The sequence below is a fragment of the Plectropomus leopardus genome, chromosome 9 (assembly GCF_008729295.1).
Source record: "Plectropomus leopardus isolate mb chromosome 9, YSFRI_Pleo_2.0, whole genome shotgun sequence".
Lineage (NCBI taxonomy): Eukaryota > Metazoa > Chordata > Actinopteri > Perciformes > Serranidae > Plectropomus > Plectropomus leopardus.
Window position 1 is genome coordinate 18,883,542 of NC_056471.1, and position 23,204 is coordinate 18,906,745.

General features: G+C 39.9%; 1 protein-coding gene across 1 annotated transcript in view; it reads right to left on the bottom strand.

The window, feature by feature from the left end:
• pcdh11 (protocadherin 11) overlaps window positions 1-23,204 on the bottom strand; it is a 148,197-nt gene that overhangs the window by 82,987 nt on the left and 42,006 nt on the right. The window contains exon 4 of the mRNA XM_042493963.1: window positions 6,134-6,193. Within this exon, the coding sequence (XP_042349897.1) occupies window positions 6,134-6,193 (60 nt within the window). The remainder of the gene's footprint in view (window positions 1-6,133; window positions 6,194-23,204) is intronic.

Here is a 23,204-nt window from a genome sequence, read left to right on the forward strand (position 1 = left end):
TGTATTTACTTGTACAGGACATTTTTATGTCAAATGAATAGCATTAGTTATGCAATCTGAGATCCTCAATATTGACACATACAGATGTTTGTTTGATGACATTCTGCTACGCTTTTTTTTCTTCTTCTGGTATATGGAGCTAGTTGTCATTACTTGACATTCTCTTCATTTATATTACATCTGGCATCATTATTTGCACACTCCTTATTGTAATAAGATATCCCCCCTGGCTTGATATATTGGGATTTTATTGAAATTAATATCTGTTTATTCAGATCACTGCAGTGGCATTTTATTAATTATAGTTACTCAGGTTTTACTCTCATAACTTGGCGCTTTTGCTTGAAATTTCTACTTACTGTTTGATGTATGCGTATTTCACCTTTTAAATAGCTCTTTTATTCTTTTTTTCCAGGGTAGCCTATTTTGATATCATCACTGCACTGTAAGTTCAGATGTATAATTTTATCATGGTATTTTCTGTTCAATGTTGAAAACATAATGATGGTCCACATGTGAACACCTGCAGCATGTGCATTCACATGATGAAAATCTGAAATTCTGTCCTCCGCTTCGGTGGATAGAAGCTGTACTTTGTCACAGCAGGTCAAATGTGATAATACTGCACTTTATAATTACACCCTAGTACACTTTCTGTGAACACCTCAAGTAGGATCTATGAAAGTCACATTTCACCTGCCTTAAAAATAGTCCAAATCATTATGGGAGACCTTGGGACTTGGTATTATCCACCGGTCAGGCTAAGATGCTTATACATTAGCAATCTAGGGGACCAGGCAGCTGGACAGCAGTCCTGCAGCACACAATGACTTCCCATTAATGGGTTGCAGAGCATCGGGAGAGCCCACCCTGAGCAGAGATTTCCATGTGGATGTGGCCTATGGCACAGGGGTACCTGCCCCCAGCCATCTGCACTGATTTGACAAATGATTCTATATCAAAGGCCTCTGCACTGATTTGGGTGGTAATTGATTGGAAGTGAGGCCTTCAAATCCCTGATTGGTTTAGCTGAATGTGGGGGGGAGATATGCTGTGGCAAGTGAGAGGAAAGGACAGCCAGCAAGAGAGAAAGAGAGAGCGAGTACAGTGCAGGAGATCTGGGAAATACACAGAACTCTGCCTCATTTGCACTTTGAGAGAATTCAGAATGAAATTTCGTGCAATATGCAATTTCTACACGCAATATGCATGGGTTTTTTTTTGTTTAACAGAACCACATGTCATCTCTGTGTTTCTGTTTCTTTTTCTAATGCAACCGTCAGGATATCCAATTTGTTAGTGTGTCCGTGAAGATTGGATTTCACCATTCAAAAAGAGGAATTTGGTTAGAAATGGAATATTATTGATTTGTTCCACATGGAGGTGTGGTCTGATGCAGATATATGAGCATGGCAAGCCCGCCTGAGAGAGAGGAATGGATTATATATTCCTTCATCAATTTCCCCTGAAATTTTGATGCCGTTAACCCTTGTTGTGGAAATCTTGTGACAAGAGAGACAACATCAAACATGAAGGCCAGCCATTGTTAGTGAATCCCCTGAGGATTACCTCAACCTCATAAACCATTATAGGAGGAGCACTGCATGAGTGCGCACACAGACATGAACAAATGATATGCCAAATACTTACTATTTAAAATGAAATGTAATCTGCTCTATGTTAGGCATAAATCTGAAGGTTTGAAAATGTCACTGAAAAGTACTTTTGAAGCATTTTAACCTTCTCTTTGATACAATTTGGGGATTTTTCCATCAAATTATCACTTTAAATGTGAGTTAAATCATATTCATTTCCATAATGTTCCACATCTGGCCTTAAAACCATTCAGAAATAAAAGCGTGCACAATGTTAGCCATGCTGTGACCAGTCCTTCAAGTTATCCAACCAGCCATGCTCCATATAGAGAAGATGCATGCTGGATGTTCTGCAGGGAAGCCAGGAGACTGCAGAGCTCTGCTAATACAACTGTGACAGTGATGCCATGGACATATAGGCCTACCGCCTTTATTACACGGCAGGCTGGCTGCACCGCATACCTTTTGCCATTTGACACAGACATGTGGTGCTTGCTAGTGACAGATGCTGCACAGTACTGGTCCCAGAGGTCACAAATGACCTTTTGGATTGTCTTTTTTTCAGTCACAAAGAATTATTTGTTTGACGATGGCAACCTCAGGCACCCTGATGGAGCCGTGGGTTGTTGTTGCTTGTCTTCTGAGATCATATTTACCTCCTATGAATTGTGCGTGTGTGTATGTGAGACGGGTTTAGTGAGCGAATGCACGCATCCGCGTACTCGTGCGCTCAAGGCCGTGCATGTGGATGTACGTGTTTAGAAAGATGCCTCACTAACCACCCATAGTAAGCTTGATGCCTTTAACTAAGCTTAATTGCTGCATGACTAGCCTCTTGTTTGGATGCCAGAGGGATTTTCTTTTATTATACAGAATGAATCATCATTAAGATGTGCTTATTCAGTGGCCTTTCCTTGGCTTAAAAATGCTGCTGCACACAGGATCTCTTAAGCATTTTATCTGTGGCAATCAGCATGTTTACAATTGCATCCCAGTCATACCTTGCAGGATAAAGTGGGCTTCAAGAAGCAGCGTGTCAGTCTCGCGTGTTCATCACTCAACTTCTACATCGTTTGGTGACATTTCACAGGAGAGTTTCTCATCTTGTGAGGAAAGTAAAACTGTGAAATGGCATCCTGGAGTTGCACGGCTTTAGTTTACCTTAGCAATTTCAGAGCTGGCAGGAACAGGGTGCAGTGCAGGCCCCATACTGTCAGAGGTGCTTGATCCCCACCCCCATCCTTGCCCTCTCCATCTGTCACCTAACTAGAATGTACTGTTCACACAGACACATAACATTTATTTATGCATGTGCACACATTCTTACACATTTGCAGACACACACAGGACAAAATCAGCCACAGCATTGCCCCGCTATATCACAGCATGGGAGTAGATTTCGGGGGGGGTGCAGGGGACACGTCCCCCTCAATACAAGTACTCAGTAAGAGTATGCTTTTGTCTCCCTCAATAAAAACAACACATTCTCATCCCAACTCGTCAAATACCACCGCTTAGTCTGCCTGTTATATGCTTTGTCACTTTTCAAAATACACTCATTAGATACATACAGTCGTTTTCAAAATAATGAACAACATCTGTAAAACCTTCCTTTTAATGCATTTTATTAAGAGAAGGGCCAATTTGCACATATCTTTAGCAGATATGCACAAATGTAGAAGTTATCTGTAAATATACAAACACACTATGAAGATCATTCATGCATTTATATAAATAATACAGAAACTGCTCTCCTCCAGGATTTAAAAAAAAAAATGACAATAGAAAAAAAGGGGGGGGGACACAGAACAAAAAGAAAGAAGCAAGTTGATAGCAAAAATCTGCAAATGGCATGACACTGTCTTCAGATTTTCAGATTAAATTTAAGTTAACAGCCTGCTTCCGGTGAAAAGTCCAGAGTTTGTCGGACCCATCCACCTCCCCTCCCACCCGTTATAAACTTTTGCAAAGCAATGCATCATACCACCCCAAAAGGTTCCTTATAACGCCAGTGTCTGACACCAAAATCACTGACCAAGCAGTGGTATTTGACGAGTTGGGAATGACAATGGGCTGTAAAAACAGAACAGCAGGAGAGGACTTTTATTTTGAAAATATTAAAGATGTCCACACTTTAAACTGATGCAGAAAAGGTACAAATTGGTGCATAAAAATGTAGAAAGTTAAGTGTTTGATTATTCAAATGTTCTAGCAGAGGACCCTCTACAACCGCATTTCATTTGTCTCTCCCCTCAATGAATGAAAAAATTTAAAATGAAACCTACGCCCTTAAAAGAACAACTAAATATTAACCATCTAGTATTTTTTCAAACACAGAAATAAATGTGATCTTAACAGCGATATTCCTGAAGTTTCTGTTTACCATCTGTGCTACAAAGTACATTTTATGTACAAGATCATGGACAGTATTCATGTGCACGTCCCTCCTCACATTTCATTTCTGTCCTGTTGTGCTGTAATGAGAAACTGTTATTCACGCTGTAGATTCAGAAGAAAACCATGTGAAAAACTGACACAATTTTCTACCGCCTGAAGCCGAGTGTCAGAAATATGATCTTACCCTCACCTCTTAGCCTGACTGCCGTACTGTAATGATGCTCTGAGGTGAGCCCACTCATCAATTATTCACAGAATGCAAGATTTTCACTCTTTATCTTCTCGCCAGCTAGAGCAGACCATTTAAGAAAAATAGAGGAGGAAATAAAGGAAAAGAGAGAAAGAAAGAGAGAGAGAGAGAGAGAGGCAAAAGAGCAGCATGCCACTTGGTGAATGAATAAGAGAGTTTGCGGTGGACAGACAATGCTCTCGATGTGAGTTATAATTGTAGTTTAACAATGTGTGGACCTCTGGGATTTTTCAGTATGCAATATATGGCCTTTAGACTAAGATCGCTATGGAAACCAAAGGCCCTGAACGACCTGCAGTGCCCACCCACTCGGACAGCCGTTAATCATCTTCGCTCAGATCCTGGCACTGCAGAATTTGGCCAATGTGTCAAGAAGCAATTATATATACTTAGTGCTCGGGCACCCGATCTCCTCCCTCCCCTCCCTTTCCTCGCTCTCACACTCTTAATATAATCACAGAGCAGTCAGTTTAAAAGCCCTCTGTTCATTTCACTATCTATCTGGGGGATGCACACAATGCAGATGAAGAGAAGTGTAGAAAGACAGAGGATATTCTATTCTGAGAGCCATTATAATCAGAATATTCTTTTCATATAAATCATATTCAGCCATTTACTCGTTTTACCAGCCTCCTGAGCTGACTGACATACTAAATTAGCCCAGCTGGCCCATTGCATTCGCTGCACATATTGGGTTGGTGCGGATCATGGAGACTAATGTGAGCTGACTAGAGGGAGATTATGTTCCGCTGCTAACAGCTAAAACGTGAATAACACGATCCGCAAACCCACGGTGTTCCCCCATTACATCAGCCCTGATCAGCTGTGTGAAAATGGAAAGTCAGGGAAAGAGATGGAAATGTTACGGCCAGAAAAAAATGAAAGACATACTCTGTGGCACTATAGAAGAGAGGTGTTAAAACTTCTACAACAACCCATCCTTTCCTAAATAACGTCAGACTGTAATTTTTCATCAAGTGTGACCTAAATAGGAAAAGCACAGGTCCTGTGTGAAGGACATGCAATGCTGAAATGCACTGACGGACTAAACCAAACTAATGTTGATTGCCTTTCCTGTGATTTACCAATGACAGACATCGAGGAAAGGCATATCATATTTTATTATTATTTACTGTCCTACCAGCATCTGCAGATTGAAATGCCAGCAAAGTCATTTTAGACAGCTAGCTGTGCATTAGCGATGTAGAGAAGTGTTAGGCTTTGAACAGTTGATGACAGGCTGTCAGACAGCATCCCTCCATTGGGCTCCTTTTACCAAGGTCCACTCTTGCAACAAGCCACTCTCCACCATAGCAGCCATTCATCCAGAAAAGGACACAGGCATTTTTGACACATTTGGTGCTAAGTGAACTGAAATTGTGTGAATTTCACTACATAGCGCATTATCACATTTGCAAGAGGCATGCACCAGGAGCAGGAAGTGAAGGGGAAAGTTAGTCTAGTCAGTGTGTGGAGATGACTTGAGAGCATCAGAGTGAAGTGATGACTTTGACTGTGCATGTACACGACTAATTAGCATTGAATAAATCTGCTTTTCTCACCTCATGTCGAATAAAAGTTGAATCATAGCAAGATGCGGAGGGAAGGAAATAGCACCAACAGAAAAGAGATGCTTGATTTTGTTCCGAAAACATTTTTTTTACTGTTAAATTATTATGCATATATTTTAAAAAAAACCTCTCCTAAAAGGCGTGGATGAAAAATCAACTATGTGGAAACATGCGAAAGGTCCTGACTTTATATAAAGCCAATTTAGAGATGTAAAAAGGCAGACAAACAGAAACTAATAAGCACATTAAATGCTTAATAGATCTGAAATTATTTCCCATAATGTTGTTTGTCTCTTGCCTGAAAGCAGGCTGGAGCTTACCTTATGAGGACAAATGGGGGGCGGCGAGTGAAAAGACTTCTCCGGTGTCTGGCTCAGGTTCTACAAGAAAAACACATTATCAGGGACATGTTTTCAATGGAGGGCATCTCCCAGCAAATCTTCAGTGACAGAAGTTGCAGCTTATTTCTTAGTCCTTGCCATTAGCATTTTTGCAATATATTTTAGAGGGGTTAAGCGATTCTCCATCAACAAGCAGGTCTTTGCCGCCCACTAATCCAAGACCACAGCTTTTGTTGACAGTCATATTTTAAATCTTTATCTTGACAATATCATCTTATAATACACCCTGTAAGTGGGTATAGTGATGTATTTTGTTTTGTTTTTCACTTTCCCCTTCCTTCTATCCCTCCACAAAGATTATAAATCCTTCTTTGTCAGAAGATTTCACTGAACATATGTTCAGACTTTTTCATACACGCCTGAATGCATTTTTTGAGGTTAAATGATTATCACATTGTTAATACACCAATACATCACTCAGATACAAGAAAACACCATTAAAAAGCAGACGCAAGGTAAGTCAACAAGCCAACAACAGATGGTCCCGCTGCTTGTGATTATGCAAAGATCCAAAGTATTTGCATATTCACAATGCCATCATAAAAAAAAGGAAACAAGGAGCCATCTTGGGCTGACCTCAGTGAGAAATATAAAGAGCAATGGGTGAGCCGAACCCAGCAGGGAAGTGGATGGGCTCTGCAAACTTCTTTGGGAATCTACCAAGCCCTGCCTCCCGGGAAGGCCCTGTTGATTTCCAAGCAGGTGCTTTCAGTTATGCCCTCATATCCAATTATGTGCCTGTGGTACGTCTGATGCTCCCTGACACTATTAATGGCTGCCTTATGGTATCACCAGGACAGATGAGACACTCAACTCTCCAGACTCTTAACATCTATATTTCATTGCAACATCGCAGAGGAACACCTCACTGACCGAGGCAACTAAGAGAGAGAGAGAGAGAGAGAGAGAGACAGCCAGGCTTTCACTGCAGCATAAACACTGTGTCATGAAATATAAATGAATAAATGGGTCTTGCTGGGATGATGGAATTAGTAGACAAAATTTTCCCTACAGATTGAGTAGTCTATATAACCATGATATCTTAATTGATGTGACAAATAAACACAAGTTATTTTCTTTGGGGAAAAGAGCAAGAAATTAAATTTGCTTCTAAATGTGTCGCGAACATGTAGATGGTATAATTTCCGACGGGGGAAATAGGATGACCTTGATTCCAGGCAATTCTCCTGAGATTGTGACTTATTATGATATATATTTGGAATATTTTTCATTTTTCTGATTTAAATAAAGATGGATGAAAAACTGAGGACATTCTAATTAATTATCATGTGAACCACAGTTTTTACAATATGCAGATGACTGCCCTGCACCACGACTGACAGCTAATCAAATGTTTTCAAACTGAAAATAGAAAGCTTAAATAAACGTCAAGCCAAACATTTCTAGTGCAAACACTACAACTCTCAGTCACTCTAGAACCAATTGATGTGCTGCTAAAAAAGCAAAAGGTCAAAATATTCTGTGTAATCAGTGTACTAAATCAGAAGCTGAATATGCTAAATTAAATGAGCAGAACATTTCGAGATTTATTTAAAGTCTGTTTAAAAATGCAAACAACAGGGATTCTATTCCATCTTCATCAACCACTTAATTTGAAAACACAACTGATGTGGAAGAGGCAATATTTACTAAATACAAATATAATGTGTTGCTAAAAACTCTGCCTGAATTCAGCGCTTTAGTTCAAATAAAGGAGCCTGTTCAAGCTTGATACCAACCATAGATAATCTAAATCCCTTTCCCTTTCTTGGACACAAACACAAACACAAAGCAGGATCTCCTCAGGCTATAATCACTGTTGTTTCATTATTTTTTTTCCTGATTTTTTTCCCCCCATTACAATCTCATTTTATTCCTTGAGCAAAGCAAAGCATCACTTTTCATTTACACCACGTTCTTTTGTCACGCTGCTCCGGTGTATAACACACACATGTTAAAGGCAACTATTCATTAATTTTTCATCAGCACAGAAAGCATGGAGCTCTGTGAGCAATCAGTCATATTCGATGATTTTACAGGAAACACAACTGTGATGATGGTCATGTAAATCATAAATAGAAAAGGAAAGTTGGGGGGAAAAACTACTGTCATTTTTCAACTCACCTTTGGTCTGGAACATTTTGCATTTGATAGGGAAACACTATTGACAAGGCTTGCAACAGAGGGCCTTGAATTACACCATATATTGATGTTTTTGTCTTTTCAGAGTGCTTGGGGTGGTTATTGTAATTTGATGAGGCCCAGAGAGCACAATGCTAAGATATACAACAACATTTATTTTCTGAGGAAACGGAAAGATAACTGAAACATGATGTTTCTTTGTCTGATTTCTTGGAGACATGCTGATTTAGCAAGGATGCTTTTTTCACTGTCCCTTGGGTTAGTTTTCCTTCAGCATAATTCTTACCCTCACTCAAGAACCATTATAACCTTCAAATTTAATTGTGCACTAAATAATCAGCCTTCTTACACACTGTTTGTATGTATACCTGCGATAAGTAATGCATCACAATTCATATATCACCCACATAATCATGAGCCTGTAATTCATGTATAACACACGCTACACGGGACTTTCACCCAGGAGACCAGTGTTTGTGTCCTGTGATCCAAGTGAACTTTGAGTTATTCTGAGGTACATTGTCAACATGTTTCTTTTCCTAAACCATGAAACTTAATATGCCTAAGCCTAACCTACTCAGCTTTACTTAAAGTACATTATTCTTGTGACGCCAGTTAGTTCATAATTTCACAAGCACTTGTGCAAGGATACGTTGATAAAATACATATTTAGGTGGGCATTTTGCACAATGCAGATCTAACCAGGAAGCAACTCAAGCCATCTTGCTTAAAATAAATATTAGCCCATACCAAACCTCTTTTGTGCCAGATATAGTATATCAACCCAATCACCAAAATAAATATTGACATTATATATTTCTCCAAACCACAAAGATATGACATTTTTACAATATTATGTTGCAGGTATGTTGAAAATGTACATTTCCTTATAACATCAACAGCATCAACAGCACTGTGGTTAACGTGGTTATTTGTATGTATAAAAACATTTGGTTTTGTTTAGGAAAAGATCATGTTTTGGCTTGAAATACCTGCTTTTTGCAGCACTATCATGGCTGTGAATACTGCAATGTCTTGCTAAAATATAACTGGTTTTGTTGTTTGTTGGCCTCGAACAGTATAGTGGTCTGCAGCTTGGCAACTGTCTTGTAAAACAAATTCAGCTCATATGCATGTAATCAGAACTACTTCATTTTAGAAATGTTAACACGGTAAGTATAAAAAGTACAAATGTAACATATCTGTAGTTTGCAGAAATGTACAATGCCAACATTTTATCCTGGCAACTGGGATGTGTATATAGTAGTCTGGTCACATTCAGCAAGCCAACTTCCCTTACAAACCCCATGAAAAAAAACTGGGAAAAAAAACAAGAGCACTATTCAGTGCTGAGTGGACAGGGACTTGTGGCACATTTGTGTTTCCAGCCCCATCAGCTCAGTCTCCATTCTCCACACACAAGGAGGCTTTATACTGTCATCTTCCCCGGCCCCCTCAAAAGGGCCATGCTACATTTAGTAAACTGCGTTTCCAGCAGCTAGTTACGGCTTTTCTAACTCTGTTTGCCACCCCAACATTGTTTCCCCCCTCCCCTCCCAATAAAATATAGTTCTCTCACTCGGATTAAAGGAGCAATGTAGTTCAAGGATTATCAAATGCCTTTGATCATGTGACTGCCATGTTTTTGATCTGCAGCACATAGCACCAAATATATTCTCTTTTTCTTGCCTTCTGTCTCTATCCCTCTCCATGGATTTCCCTTTGCTTGATGGTTCTCTGCAGTGTGAGAAGACCTCTTGACAGGCAGTGAGAGAAGAGAGTGTAACAAGCGTACAACGCAAGTGTTATGAAAGATAAAGCTGCCTTGTGTTGAAGTTTAACACGTTTATGACATGCAATAAGAATAAAATGCATATTTATTTTAGCTCAAATTGTTTTCACAGAGTCCATTTTTCTCAGTGAATATTGAACCACTCACACATTTAATGTTTCCCCTCCTTTTTGAAGCAATGACACAGATGTTTTAAGTATAAAGAAAGCGACCATAGATTATTTGCCTTTGAAACAGGAAGTAAGGTTTCAGATGCCTCAACCCGCCACTGCACCCCCAACTGCACCCTGCTGCTGTTCATTAGCAATTTCTGAGCCTTGGGCTATTTTGCAGTGTTTCAGTCCCTGCATTATTATTATTTAGTGGCTGACTTGGACATGCAATCAAAGGGACATGCAATATGTGCAACACTTGTATTGCAAAGCAATGCCTTTTCCATGATGCCCAGACTAAAACCGTGTAACTGTGAGCCAGGGGATCCATGGCTCAAATTTAGTCAACATACCTCAAAAAATGTTCTTTATCCTCATTGTACAATCAACCCCTATTAGTGTCATTGCCAAGACAAAAACGGGACATATCAAAACAATTATTCTGATGTGGCTTCAAGCAACACAACATTTCAATGTGAATGGCAACCTTAAATCATTATAAGGCGTGGTTTCAGGGCAAAAAAAAAACCCATCAAAAAATGATTGAATATCATTTTAATGGGTAAAAACCTACAAGGCTTTCATACTGTCTACCTGCCATGTTATTAGATAGACCATGTCAGTCAAGTTGAGGAACACAGAAACAACATACAGACAGGCTGACAAGACATAAGCATGCTGCCTTCCATCTTCGTCCCAGCTTGGCATGTTTATCTAGTCTTCCATGTGAGCTTAGTGCAGTACTGCGCATATGCATACAGAATGATGAAGGTTCAGAAACTGGTGCCTGAAGGAAGCTGCACATATAGCACAAGCTCTTTGAAATTGTGCCAGGGTGGGCCTCATTTGCAAAGCAATTTGACAACAAAAGTAAAATACTCTACAACTTCAAACCAAATTCTAGAGATGCCAACTGGTACGGCTGTGCAGTTTGCTCAGAGAGGGAATTCAAGAGGGTTACATCCGGCGTCTTGTGTGTATGCTTCTGACATGGCTTATTTGCAGACCTAGCATTGCACCAGTGCAATGTCATGATTGCTTTGGCAAGGAAAGAGGGCCTAATTTACATGAGAGGGAGTCCTAGAGGCACACAGGAGCTTGCCTTTGACCAAGGTGCCAACAAGCCTGCAGAAAAACAATGTAATTACAACCTACAAAGCTGCTGTGTTTAGAGAGAATTCGCTCTTAATATAGCACATCAACAACACATACTAGTAGATTGGTCAGTCATCCAAATGAGCATGACTGAAAAATGTAATAATGCTAAAAGACTTTTTGTAATAGCTGGAATACATAAATTTTCATACACTCAAATCAGATTTAAACTATAGAGGTCATTTTGTATTCATGATTTTATGTATGAATATATTTTATGCAAAATGTCCAGTACATTTTATTCTCCTCAGGTAGACTGGAATCCAATGTACCTCCAACAGAAGTCAGTCACTATCGTTTCCATCACCAGTCCTCATTCAGTGAAGATGTGGTCTTTCCTTTTATTCTCAGTCCCTGTGTTTTTGAACAGGCTCTGCTACCATGGATTGTTTTGACAAGTGCAATATTGCTGTGGATTAACTAGAACAGGATTTCATACCACGCAGGTTTATGATAATCTAAAATGTGTTGAGGAAGCTTAATATTGTTTTTATTGCCTATACGACTGTTATGACTTTGCATTAGGACATCGAGTTTTCAGAAACCTGATACCTACAGAAAAGGCCCAAGCTGACACTGTTTTTAAATTGAGCAATAGAGCTGCTGTGTACCACAATACAATACATGCAGGGCATATTTAGTGGTTCAACAAAGGTTTATGTATCTGTGCCCATGTTGTCTTAAAAAAAATAAAATAAAAAAAATTAGGTCATACAGTGTCTCAGTTTTCTTTTCGTTTCAGGCTTTTCTATTTCGACACAGTGCTTTCTGCTGCGGTGCATAGTCTTCAGGTGAGAAAGGGGACAACTTTATTTTTTAAATACATTCTATATTTGACCTCTGACAAAAACCACAGATCTACACCTTGTATGCACTCTCAACCAAGTCACCAAAAAAAAAGTATTTGAGGCTACATTTTCGCAAATCACAAACATGTTACATTTGTATTGAGTTAAGATTATATTTTTTGTGAGTAATATTGTCAATAGTTGAATTTGTGGTGAAGGAACAACCTCATGTGGGCAACTGTGTTCAATCGCTTATTCCTGTGATCAAATATCATCTTCAGCTCAATCCTGATATTGGTCTTAAAACTATTATATGATAAATAATCAATTTAGCAACTTCTGATTAACCAACAATATATCAATTTCAGGTTTGAAATATCAGCTTCTGGTTAAGTCCAACCCTTGCTGGTTTAAACTTCGCCCATTTTGAGTACAGATTTGATACAGATAATTTTGTCAGTTGACCAGATACAGATAATAATGTACTACCTCATCCCTGACTTGTACATTATCTTCTAGCAGATTTGATGAAAGTCAACATTTCTCAGCAACACTGATGAAGGCGTGGTTAGGTTTAGGCACAAAAATCTTTTGGTTATGGTTGGGAGAAGATTATGTTTCTGCTTTAAACACCAACATTCAGTGACACAAAAACTGCTGGAAAAGCAGGGAAGAGTTGGTGAAAAACATCCAGGTCCACTGGCTCTAACAATAAAACAAAACATCAAGGCTAGGTCCCACACTCACTGGTAGAAACACTGCAATGGGGCGGCAAAAAAAAAAACCCCCAAAAAAACAACTAGTGTTCTTGGTTTCAAATAGTGGTCTGCAGCTTGGCCACCATCCCCTCCACTTTCCAATGAGAAAAGTCAGTTTATATATTGTCACTCTAGAAATACACAGAGATACATATGAAATGTTACGTATTCATGGTATGCAGCAACATATAAATCAAATATTTTCTTCTGGCGCGTGGGCTGGCACTTTTATTGAAAAGTTCTACCTCAATACTAAACAAAGAACTTTTATTAAACATAGTATTTCTTTAGTATGTGTCATTCAAAAATACCTTCTGCCAGACAGTATTATTTGGCTGTATCACACATCATGACAGTGTAAAACTAATTTGGAAATTATCAGTTTGTTGAAATAGTGAATTAAGTAATACATTCTGAATCAATAATTCATCAGTGAGAATCATATTAGCATCATATTATACAAGCAACATGAAATTTTGCTGATTATTTCTCTAATTGTCTTGAGTCTTGAGTGAGTTATGTAAATGTTGTGGTTTATAAGGGGAGAGGTCTCCTTGGATTAAGTTGGATGTAATTATATGTGTTTAGAAATTTGTGAATATTACAACACTGTCAGTGTCTGACACATCTGCTAAACAGGCAAACACTGCAAAATCATCGTCGCTGAGATAGTTTGGAGAGGAGGGGCAGTTTGATACAAATTGAGGCCACGAGACGAGAGACTGTGTGCTGAAAAGCTCTCTAATCCAGTAATATTTTGGGTGACTTTCTAAGATAAATACTTTGGCATTGTCTTGATGAGAGAGCCTCGCCTCATTTAAGTGTCTTTGGGATCCGGATCAATCCACATGGAGGGAGTCAGACTTGTACACTTGACCATATAATGTGGCATGCTTGTCACAACCCGGAATGCATTTCTCTCTTCAAAGTATATTTCTTGGCCTGCTCTCGTCACTCACTCCCTCTAACCAATTTGTCATTCTAAGCCTAGCCTCTCTGCTGCCAGCGCCTAGATGATAGCAGTGGGCCTCTCTGATCCAGGCAGTGGCTAGGGAGCAGGCCAAGTGTTACGCGAGCCACCCTGGGACACCAAGCAGGCGCTTCTGCCGGCTGATGCACGCCTCCACGGCCGAGAGGAACTGGCTTTGCAGATGCTTTCAATTCGACACAGAGTCAAGCTCATCTACTTTGTGAGGACATTTGCTTTGTGTTTGTGCACTGCATTTGTGCTCGTTTGTGTATTTTGCGCGCATGAGCATGCACGTGTGTGTGTCAGAAAGATTAAGAGAACTCTGCGTGTGTGTATGCATTCATATGTTTGTGCATGACTGAATATATCTGTTTGTGCATGCATGAGACTGAAGCTGCTTTTTTATATAAAGGCACAATTATCCTGAAATGAGGCTGAGCCTTTTTCTTTTTCTTTTGGTTCACAGTTATAGTATTTGCTAAGTTCTGATGACCTACTACTCCTCTACTGATGTCCTTTAGAAGTCAGTCTAGTCACCATTTTGGCAGACCTTCCTCTCAAGAGCAAGAGGCAACACAACACTGTCGTCCTCACCTCATTATTCCTGTTTTAAGCAACTATTAATGCCCTCATTCAAATGCTTGGATGCCGCTTTGCCGTTAAGCTTATCAGCAACAGTCAACCAATTTACTACTGCAGTTCTCTCTCTAGTCGGGTGAGCAGAGCATTAAGTGTATTCAAAATTACATTAGCGGCACATTGTTATTGACTGCTTCTCACGGTCAAGCAAAACTTTATTTTGATAAATGAAAATAAATGCCATCTGATCAAGTTAAATTACACAGTGCATGTGCTGTGCATTAGCAAACCCACTCTCCTCATTTTTCTGGCTTTTTGAGAAAAGGGGTCAGGAATGATTAATATCTCAGTAGTTCTTCATTTAGGTGATACAAAACAGTACGTCAGAAGAACAAAAGAATGTAATACTATTCGGATGTGAATTCGGCAAATGTATGCTAATCATCGGCTCTTTTAGAAATTATAGAGGAGCCGCCGTTTTGATGAAAAGTCTACTCTGCTCTCTGCAGAGGTGCTCGACATCGACCTTTCAGACCCCTGTGTTTTTATGTTGCAGCCTTTTGCAGCCGTGCTTAGGATTAAACTATGCATGGCTAATGCATTTTCACACGAGTAGACATATTTATCTTTAGTGCATAGACTGTCACCCACAATTCTGCACCCAACAATAGGCTCTCTGAAAATAGACCCCTTCATTTGCCTGCATGAAAATTGAGACTTGAAGTAGATTGTTGAATGTGTAGCCCAAGCTTTCTCGTTAGACACCGATACCCATCTCACAGAGCAACACCGGCCTTTTATCTGTCTGAGCGTGATTCACTATTTGATTGGGAATGAATCTGGAAGGCTCCAATCAGTTTCCCTTGTATGAGCACAGTTAACATGTGTGTGACTGCTCCTTGAGCACTGATGGCAGAGACATGGGCGATTAAGGCCAGAGCCCCAATCAAACCAGCTGTGTGCCATTCCCCCCATGACACTGGTTGTGCCAGGCATGTGTTCTACACTACTAGCAGGCAGAGACGCCGCCACCAAACCCCCAGTCTGGGGAGTTATGGCCACACATGAACCAGGACATGCAGGCAGATTGGGGTTTAAGCTATACAAACATTTTTCAGAGACAGAGCTGCTATGCAAGCAGAAATAATCTCATTGGTTGCGTTAAACCTCAGTGGAGAGTTTTTCCTGGCCAAGCAGTAGTAGACTGCAGTGCAAAAGACAGGCGGTGAGACAGTAGGTAGCTAATATTATGAATCCCAGTGCTCTTTATGAGTACAAGAATGCATTTAAGCCATACTTAATACAAGTTATCTGGGAAAAATTGATGCTGTCTTTGAAAGTAACTATTTGTGTTTTGTATTCATACCAGTCTGGTAAAAAAGAGTCTGAGAAAGAACACAAAATATAAAACTCTATAAATATCACATTTAAATACAAATTAAATGAACAGATAAAAAAGAACTGTCATAAATAATCACATCTTTTCAATTGAATAAAAAACATCTAAACAATACAAAGTGGGACATTAGCCTATGCGTCTTTTAAAATTCCACTTTACCATTTCATACTGAGTAAGCATTAACCAGTCGATCAAGCCTTTTAGTTGCATACTCAGTCCAATAGCAGAATGTCTGCTTCTATGAATACACAAGTCCAGTTTTATTAAAACATGACCCTCACTTTTTAAAATGGAATTCGCATAACAAAAAAAACTTCTATTCACTCTATAGCTAGACACTGATATCTAACAAAGAGTAGTTCATACCAGTCTCTTACACTCAGTTATTACATTTTCTACAAGTCTGACCAAGACTGAACCTCACACTCCTATTTATCTGAGGGTGACGAACATTTACTCACACACACAGTATAATTACATGAAGGAGACAGCTTTTTTAAGCAACCACCATAGACTTAAACAGTACACACACACACACACACACACACACAAATACACACAAAACATATACAAATGTTCTTACTATAATCTTTTAAAAAATAGAATATAATGGTAAAGTGACCTGAGCTTGTATAGCGCCTTTATAGTGTTACAACCTCTCAAAGTGCTTTTTACACTACAAATCACACTCGCCTATTGACACACATTCATATACTGGAGGCTGAGGCTACCACATAAGGTACCACCTACTTCGTTTTTTTTAGACATTTATATATCAATAAGGCAGCAGGATCTTGTCCAAGGACACATTGATGTGGATTGGAAGAGCTGGAGACCGAACTGCAGATCCTCCAACTGGTGGACAACCTTGTCTACCTCCTGAGCTACAGCTGCAGTGCTCTATGAAAGTTGCTAAACCCTTAACCAAACATGCCACCATATTAGTACACTTGCCAGTGCTTTTAATTTAAGACTTTAGAGCTCTACAAAAACAAAAACAATTGCTGTGGTTGTCTGTTATAGTGTTATTTAAGACTACCACACGGTGGTTTTAATCAAAAATACTCACAAAGTTAAAATATGCATTTTGTTAGACTTTGCACCAACGTTTTTTTAAAGAAAAATTATGTTCTTTGACATCAGCATGGTCTAACTCTAAAAATTTCTCAAATCCGTCTCTTACTTGTGCAATGTAAAAATACAGTGCTATGATATGGAATATCTGCATGCGAATTCTGTGCATGTACACCAGGTCCAGTGTGAATTACACCCATTGCCAAATCACTTTCATTAAGAGCAAATTAGTTTCCTTTTGAATACTGCCATTGTTCACTCCACACAACAACATCAAAACAGAGAAAATTGTCCCAATAACTAACACCCATTTCATCAAAGTCTAAACTCTCAAAAAATGCACTCTCCCTGCTCTTACAAAGATTCATGGCCTGCAACAACACCACAAGGTAACTTACTGACTACACCATTTGGCTGCTCTAAACATTAGACCTCCGATCTGACAATCACCCATCCATGAAAAAGTGTGAGTAGCTTGTTCTTCTTGGGTGATTAAGTAATACCTTGTGGTATGAGTCTGTTGAACTAATGTTCTTATTTTGCATAATAATTACCCATGTGCTTTTGTTTGTTCTCTGACCAACACATAACATTAGCAAGCGCATCTTAATCATGTCAGATAGCTATGACCTGGAGGTATGACATTTGTTGTAACAAAGGATTTAATTGATCAAACCAGCCCATTCTCATTCTCAAGTTGTAAAATACTGCTGCTTTGTCAGTGAATTCTGCTTAAGATACCAAAAGCCACCTTTGGTTGAAGTATGATATGCACCAGTTGGTGTCAGTTTTTAAGGTGTTTTTCACAGTGTTATGATACTCAGCCGGTTGGCCTGAACAACACCTGCTAGTATCTATTACTATAAAGGAGCTGGAAGTTCCCTATAAGGTGTTTGCTCCCAGTATGAATGTAGAGCCAAACCATGATGTTTTTCCCACATCTAACCATGTTCTTCTGTCACCTAAACCTAACCACCCATACGTTTGTTTCCTAACCATGTGTTTTTGTTGACGTTAGGCCGTTGGTTGCCATGTGCTTGTGTGTCTAAACATACCACATGCTTTTGTTGCCTAATTCTAACTATGGGCTTTGTTGACGCCACGACTTTGGTTGCAGCGTCCCAGAACATCAACAGCAGGAGCTAAAGGATACCTGGAATATAAAATATAGATGCAGAAGTTCACTGATAAAGCGGTAATATGTGATGTTTTGGGATAAAAATGTCATGGTTTAATGTAAATTTCCACCCCAAACGAAGGCTGTTGGAATAATTTTTACCCTGCAGAGTGTGCAAGCAGTCATTAGAACCCACAAAATCATTTTTAATATATTTCTGTACTGATTTTTCCAGATGAAAATCTGTGTTATTAGTATAACATAACTGGGGCATGGAAATATATAGAAAGAGAAGAAAACTCAAAAATGCAGTCATTGAGAACAAAATAGTGTCATAAAGATAAGGTCAATAACTAGTGTTGCACAGGGATCAATCTGTAACAAGTAGCCCTTCAGGCTGCCCTGTCAATCCCCACATGTGTTTCTAACATAATAACTGGGGTGTTATGATCATGAATGGAATTGCAAATCTAGTTTTTTCTGTTTCAGGTGGACACACATGAATTATGCAAATCTATGGTGTTACAAATTTAAAAGAGATTGGTTTTGAATAGATGTTCTAGTTCTGCAGTCCAGACCTCAGCAGACTTCACTAAAAAAATGGTGGTCTGGTTTATGTCCCGCCCCCTCAACACAAACTGAACTATCAGCTGGCTATCAAACAGAAGCACATACAAGGCCTTCTAAACACCTATTAGAGCTATCGATAGCAGAGGCAGAGGTTATGACCATGGAATGGGGAGGATATTTGTGTCTCTCACTCCGCATTACCAGCATCTTTGGAAAACGCTTTATAGATTTGGACAGAGGCGAAGGAAGGCTTTATCAGCACCAACACAGAGAAACACATTAAGGGATCAGAACCCCAAAGGTCAATTGTGGCTGTGGGCAGCGCTTTGTTACGGTGTCCTCTCTGTTTATATTGCACTGAAGCCAAGTAACGTGTGAAAACAAGTAATGATACCAATTTTGTGTACATTTTTGAAGTCAGTATAAACCACAGAAGCCGAGTATTGCTCATTATACAGTATGTTAACATTTATACATATTCCTCTTTTCTGTGAGATACAGGGTCAGTGGTGGCCGCTCTCTATTCTGTGCCCTTTATTGCGCTCATAACACTGGGATAATAGGTGCTGATGTAAAAAAAAAAATAAAAAATATGATGATAGTGGAAACAAAATATCAGAAAGCTTTTTGGTAACCAGCCTGCAACTTTCTGAATTTATTAATCTGTCAACTATAAACTCATACGTGACACGAGTATATAAAAACTGAGCTGTAATGTCAATACCCTCTTTAGAAAACATGTACTGGGACTGTAGCTGAACTCATGTCATTTTTTTTCAAACCTCAATTCTTCCACATGCTGTCATTAAAACAGCACATTGCTCTTGCTCAGAGGATGTAAAACCTCTCCTTTCCAGGATTTAATTTTTTTTTCTTTTTTAAATATATTTTCAGGATCTGAACAATAGACTTTGTGACACTGTGTTGTGATTTACTTGTATTTTGCAGGGCAACACTCACTGGTTGAGACAAATCCTTAATCCCTCACAAGATAATAATAATAATAATGTAATCCTTATTCCCAGATGGAACCATTTTCTGAAAAGACAGTTTTTGGCCCCGCAGAGGTTCTATTCAAGAAGAAGAGCAATGGGAAGTTATTTAAAATACACAGCAATTAAAATAAGACACTGCTCAATCCTACCCACCATGCTAATCCTGTCTGATACAGATGTAGCTATTGTAGTGCAAAAACTTTCTCATTTTACTGTATCTATTGTGTATCATTGTATAATATTGTGCTCTTACTCCATCCCCCAAGTGTATTTCTTCAGAGACATGAAAATGTATTCTTTTCAGATGCCAGTAGGTGCAACTAGTGATCTGACTACCTGCCATTGAAGAAGCATATGATTTTAGTTAGGGTTTTCGGGGGAAAAAGGCAATAAAAATATGGCTGTAACAGCTGCTGCAGTGCTACTGTAGAATAAATGCAGCACAGATGAAAGATGATGAGTGCCTTTTTACTCCTGGACTTCACAAGAGCCTAAGAAGGCACACATACACACACACACACATGCGCAGGCGTTCACACAGAGCAACGCATCCACAAATGCAAAACGCAGGCAAACATGCGACTGAAGCCAGGACGCTTAATGTTTTCCCTTTCTAATGCAAAAGACAACCAATGCGAGAAACAGATGGAATCGTTTCTAACCACGGAAATCGTTCATGACCACAATCCTAATCCTAATGAATGCTACACCATGTTCGTGATTGCCATCTTGCTATCTGCATGCGGGCTCGTAGAAAATGTTAATTGTTATGCTAATCTCTCAAACAGAGATAAATAGATGAGCAAAAAGCACATGTATAAAGCATGTCACCACGATTTATTATATGTTGTATTTAAATCGTGCATGTTTCTTTACTCTCTTGTTTGATTTTTAGTCTTTATTTCTATTTTCTATTTCTTTTTTTGTCTTTCATTCTCCTCTTTTTTTTTTTTTCTTTTTGAAAGGCAGTCTCTCTAAATCCAATACAGTTTCTCTCAGCGTGAGGCAGCTTCAAAGCCCTGCTCTGTGGTCAGGCCCGTCGATCCTCTCACCCACCTCCTGGTTGTTTAAGAGAGCAAAAGCACAGCAGTGCAGTTTCTTAAACACACAGATCCACCCCAGCACCAACAGAGGGACCGCTGTTTGGCAAAAGAGCCTCTCTCACTCTCTCTCTCTCTCTCCCTCACTCTCTCTCTCTCTCTCTCCCTCTCACCTTGGCCCTCTCCCCCCCCCCTCATTACCCACCCTCCTCCATAGACCTCATTATACCCACATACTCCTCTCTCTCCACCCCTCTCTCTCATATAATTTATCTTTCGTTGCCTCTCTCAAACTCACTCCTTCTGTCAGTTACCTCACCCTCTCCATCCCTCTACCATCATTTACCTTTTTCCATCCTCGGCTACTTCAGCTGTCCTCGCTCTTCACCCGGCACTCCATCCCTGTGTCCCGTGCCTCCCCTTTATCTTTGCTGGAACTCAATCCCTATCGCCGCCTCTGCCTTTCGCCTCACTCTCGATGTAAAGTGATTGATGCCAAGCCTGGGCTCCGGGCCATCCCTCCTACCACACACGCAGGGACATCACACTGAACCCAGAGGGAATGCCGCTACTACCTCAGACGGGGAGCTAAAGTGGAGGGTGGCTCTGGAAGGTTTGGCCGAACGAACCGTGCCCACCCATGTCTGAGGGGAGGCAGGCTTGGGGGGCCCCTTGGCGGGGAGCGCGAATTGGTACACTGGAGTGCTCATTATGGCTCTGTAGGGACTGTCCTGCGGGGCATCCACTGTGTGGCTGTGGAGCTCATTACGCCAGGCAGCCACGGAGCTCGAGGCACCCAGAGGCAACAGGGCTCATTGCAGAGATAAGAAAGGGGAGGGCTGCCCAGATTACCCTTAATCAGAGGCACCTGTAGACAGTCAGCGCCTCCCTCCTCATTGCCTTCCGTTCAGCCCCCACCTCCTCCCAACGCGCACGCACGCTCTTTCTCGCTGCTGTAATTATTGCAATTGCTTCACTTGACTGTCATTCCTGAGCACGAAGTTGCACAGCTTGCCTTCTAATGAGAAACCCGAGCTATGATCCGGAGGTGTTATTTATTTATTTAATTATTTATTCAACACAGCATGTATAATGTCAATTATTTAAATTAGTGTGATTTTACCACGCGGTGCTCTGCAAAGCTCTCCCCACTGTGCGTTATTGGCATTCGACTCACATCACTCCGCATCCACCTTTGTGTGGTGGATGGAGAGTTAATTAAGTTTTAATATGACATGTTGCCCAAACCGAAGGGATATGATTCAAATCAGCTATTACTGAAATAGGAGGCGACACGTTACATAAACAGTTCACCTCTGCAATATCTAGTAATATGAAAAGATAAATGGTTCAGACAGTGCCTGCAACAATACATACAGTGTGTCTAAACAAATGTGAACGAATCAGAAAAGGGTTCAATAGCGTTCTGATGCAATCTCAGCCTAGCTGTTTTAAATGAGTTGTATTGGAGCTGAGGTAGTCACATTTCGGCAGCTTAAATTGACAGAAGGCCAACTACTTCAAATTACATCATTTCAGTTTTCAGGAACTGTGCAAATCAAATTTTGAAAGTGCTAATCTCATTCACCCAGTACATCACTTTCCCTCCACCTGTAACCTGATGTGAAACCAGTACCACCCTACCCTGCACACAACGCAAACTCCTACCTGCCTTTTTGCATAATAAGAAGTGTTACTGTCAGTTGTTTGGGCAAATGTCTATTTCTAAGCATGACACAACAAACAAGTGTCGACTTTGATGTGAGTTAGAGGGTTCTAGCTAAAGTCTGTTTTAAGTGCTGAGGAGATGTACAGTAGGGATTAATAAAAACAAGAACGATGTGATGTGCATGACTGAACCACTTTTGTTATTCTCTCCTTCCTTGCACACCTCCCTTCAGGTGCTGAGACGTTCTTTGAAACCAACTGTCAAGCTGTTGTCTGTGCAGGCAGCATACAAAGAGTTCATCCAAAACCTGCACTTTATTTTTTTGAAGCGCTTGAATGGATGCGTGGCTTTGGCTTTTCTTATCACACTGCTCGTGATATGTTCGAGACAACACGGAACAACATTTATCTGTGTTGTCTAATTCTTAACAGCATAATATGAACCATGGCGCTCAGTGAGATTAGTTTTATTATGTGTATTATACAACATGTACGATAATCACACTACAGGGGGAAAGTAAGTCTCTGTGTTGAAATACTTAAATTGTTGTTCCTCTGGCAAATTACATTATTTCATGTCACTTAATGGGTATTAGGAATTATAAAACCAAAAAAGCATAAACATTTAAACTCCTTAGCAGCTAAAACTCCCCACCCACATCCCTCTATCATGTCACCCAACAGATTCTGCCTCAATTAAATTAATACGCCCACTTATAGACTGGTTTGCTGAATTTATCGTTGCAACGTTTACAGTGTACAGACATTTTTAGCAATTATTTTTATTTTGC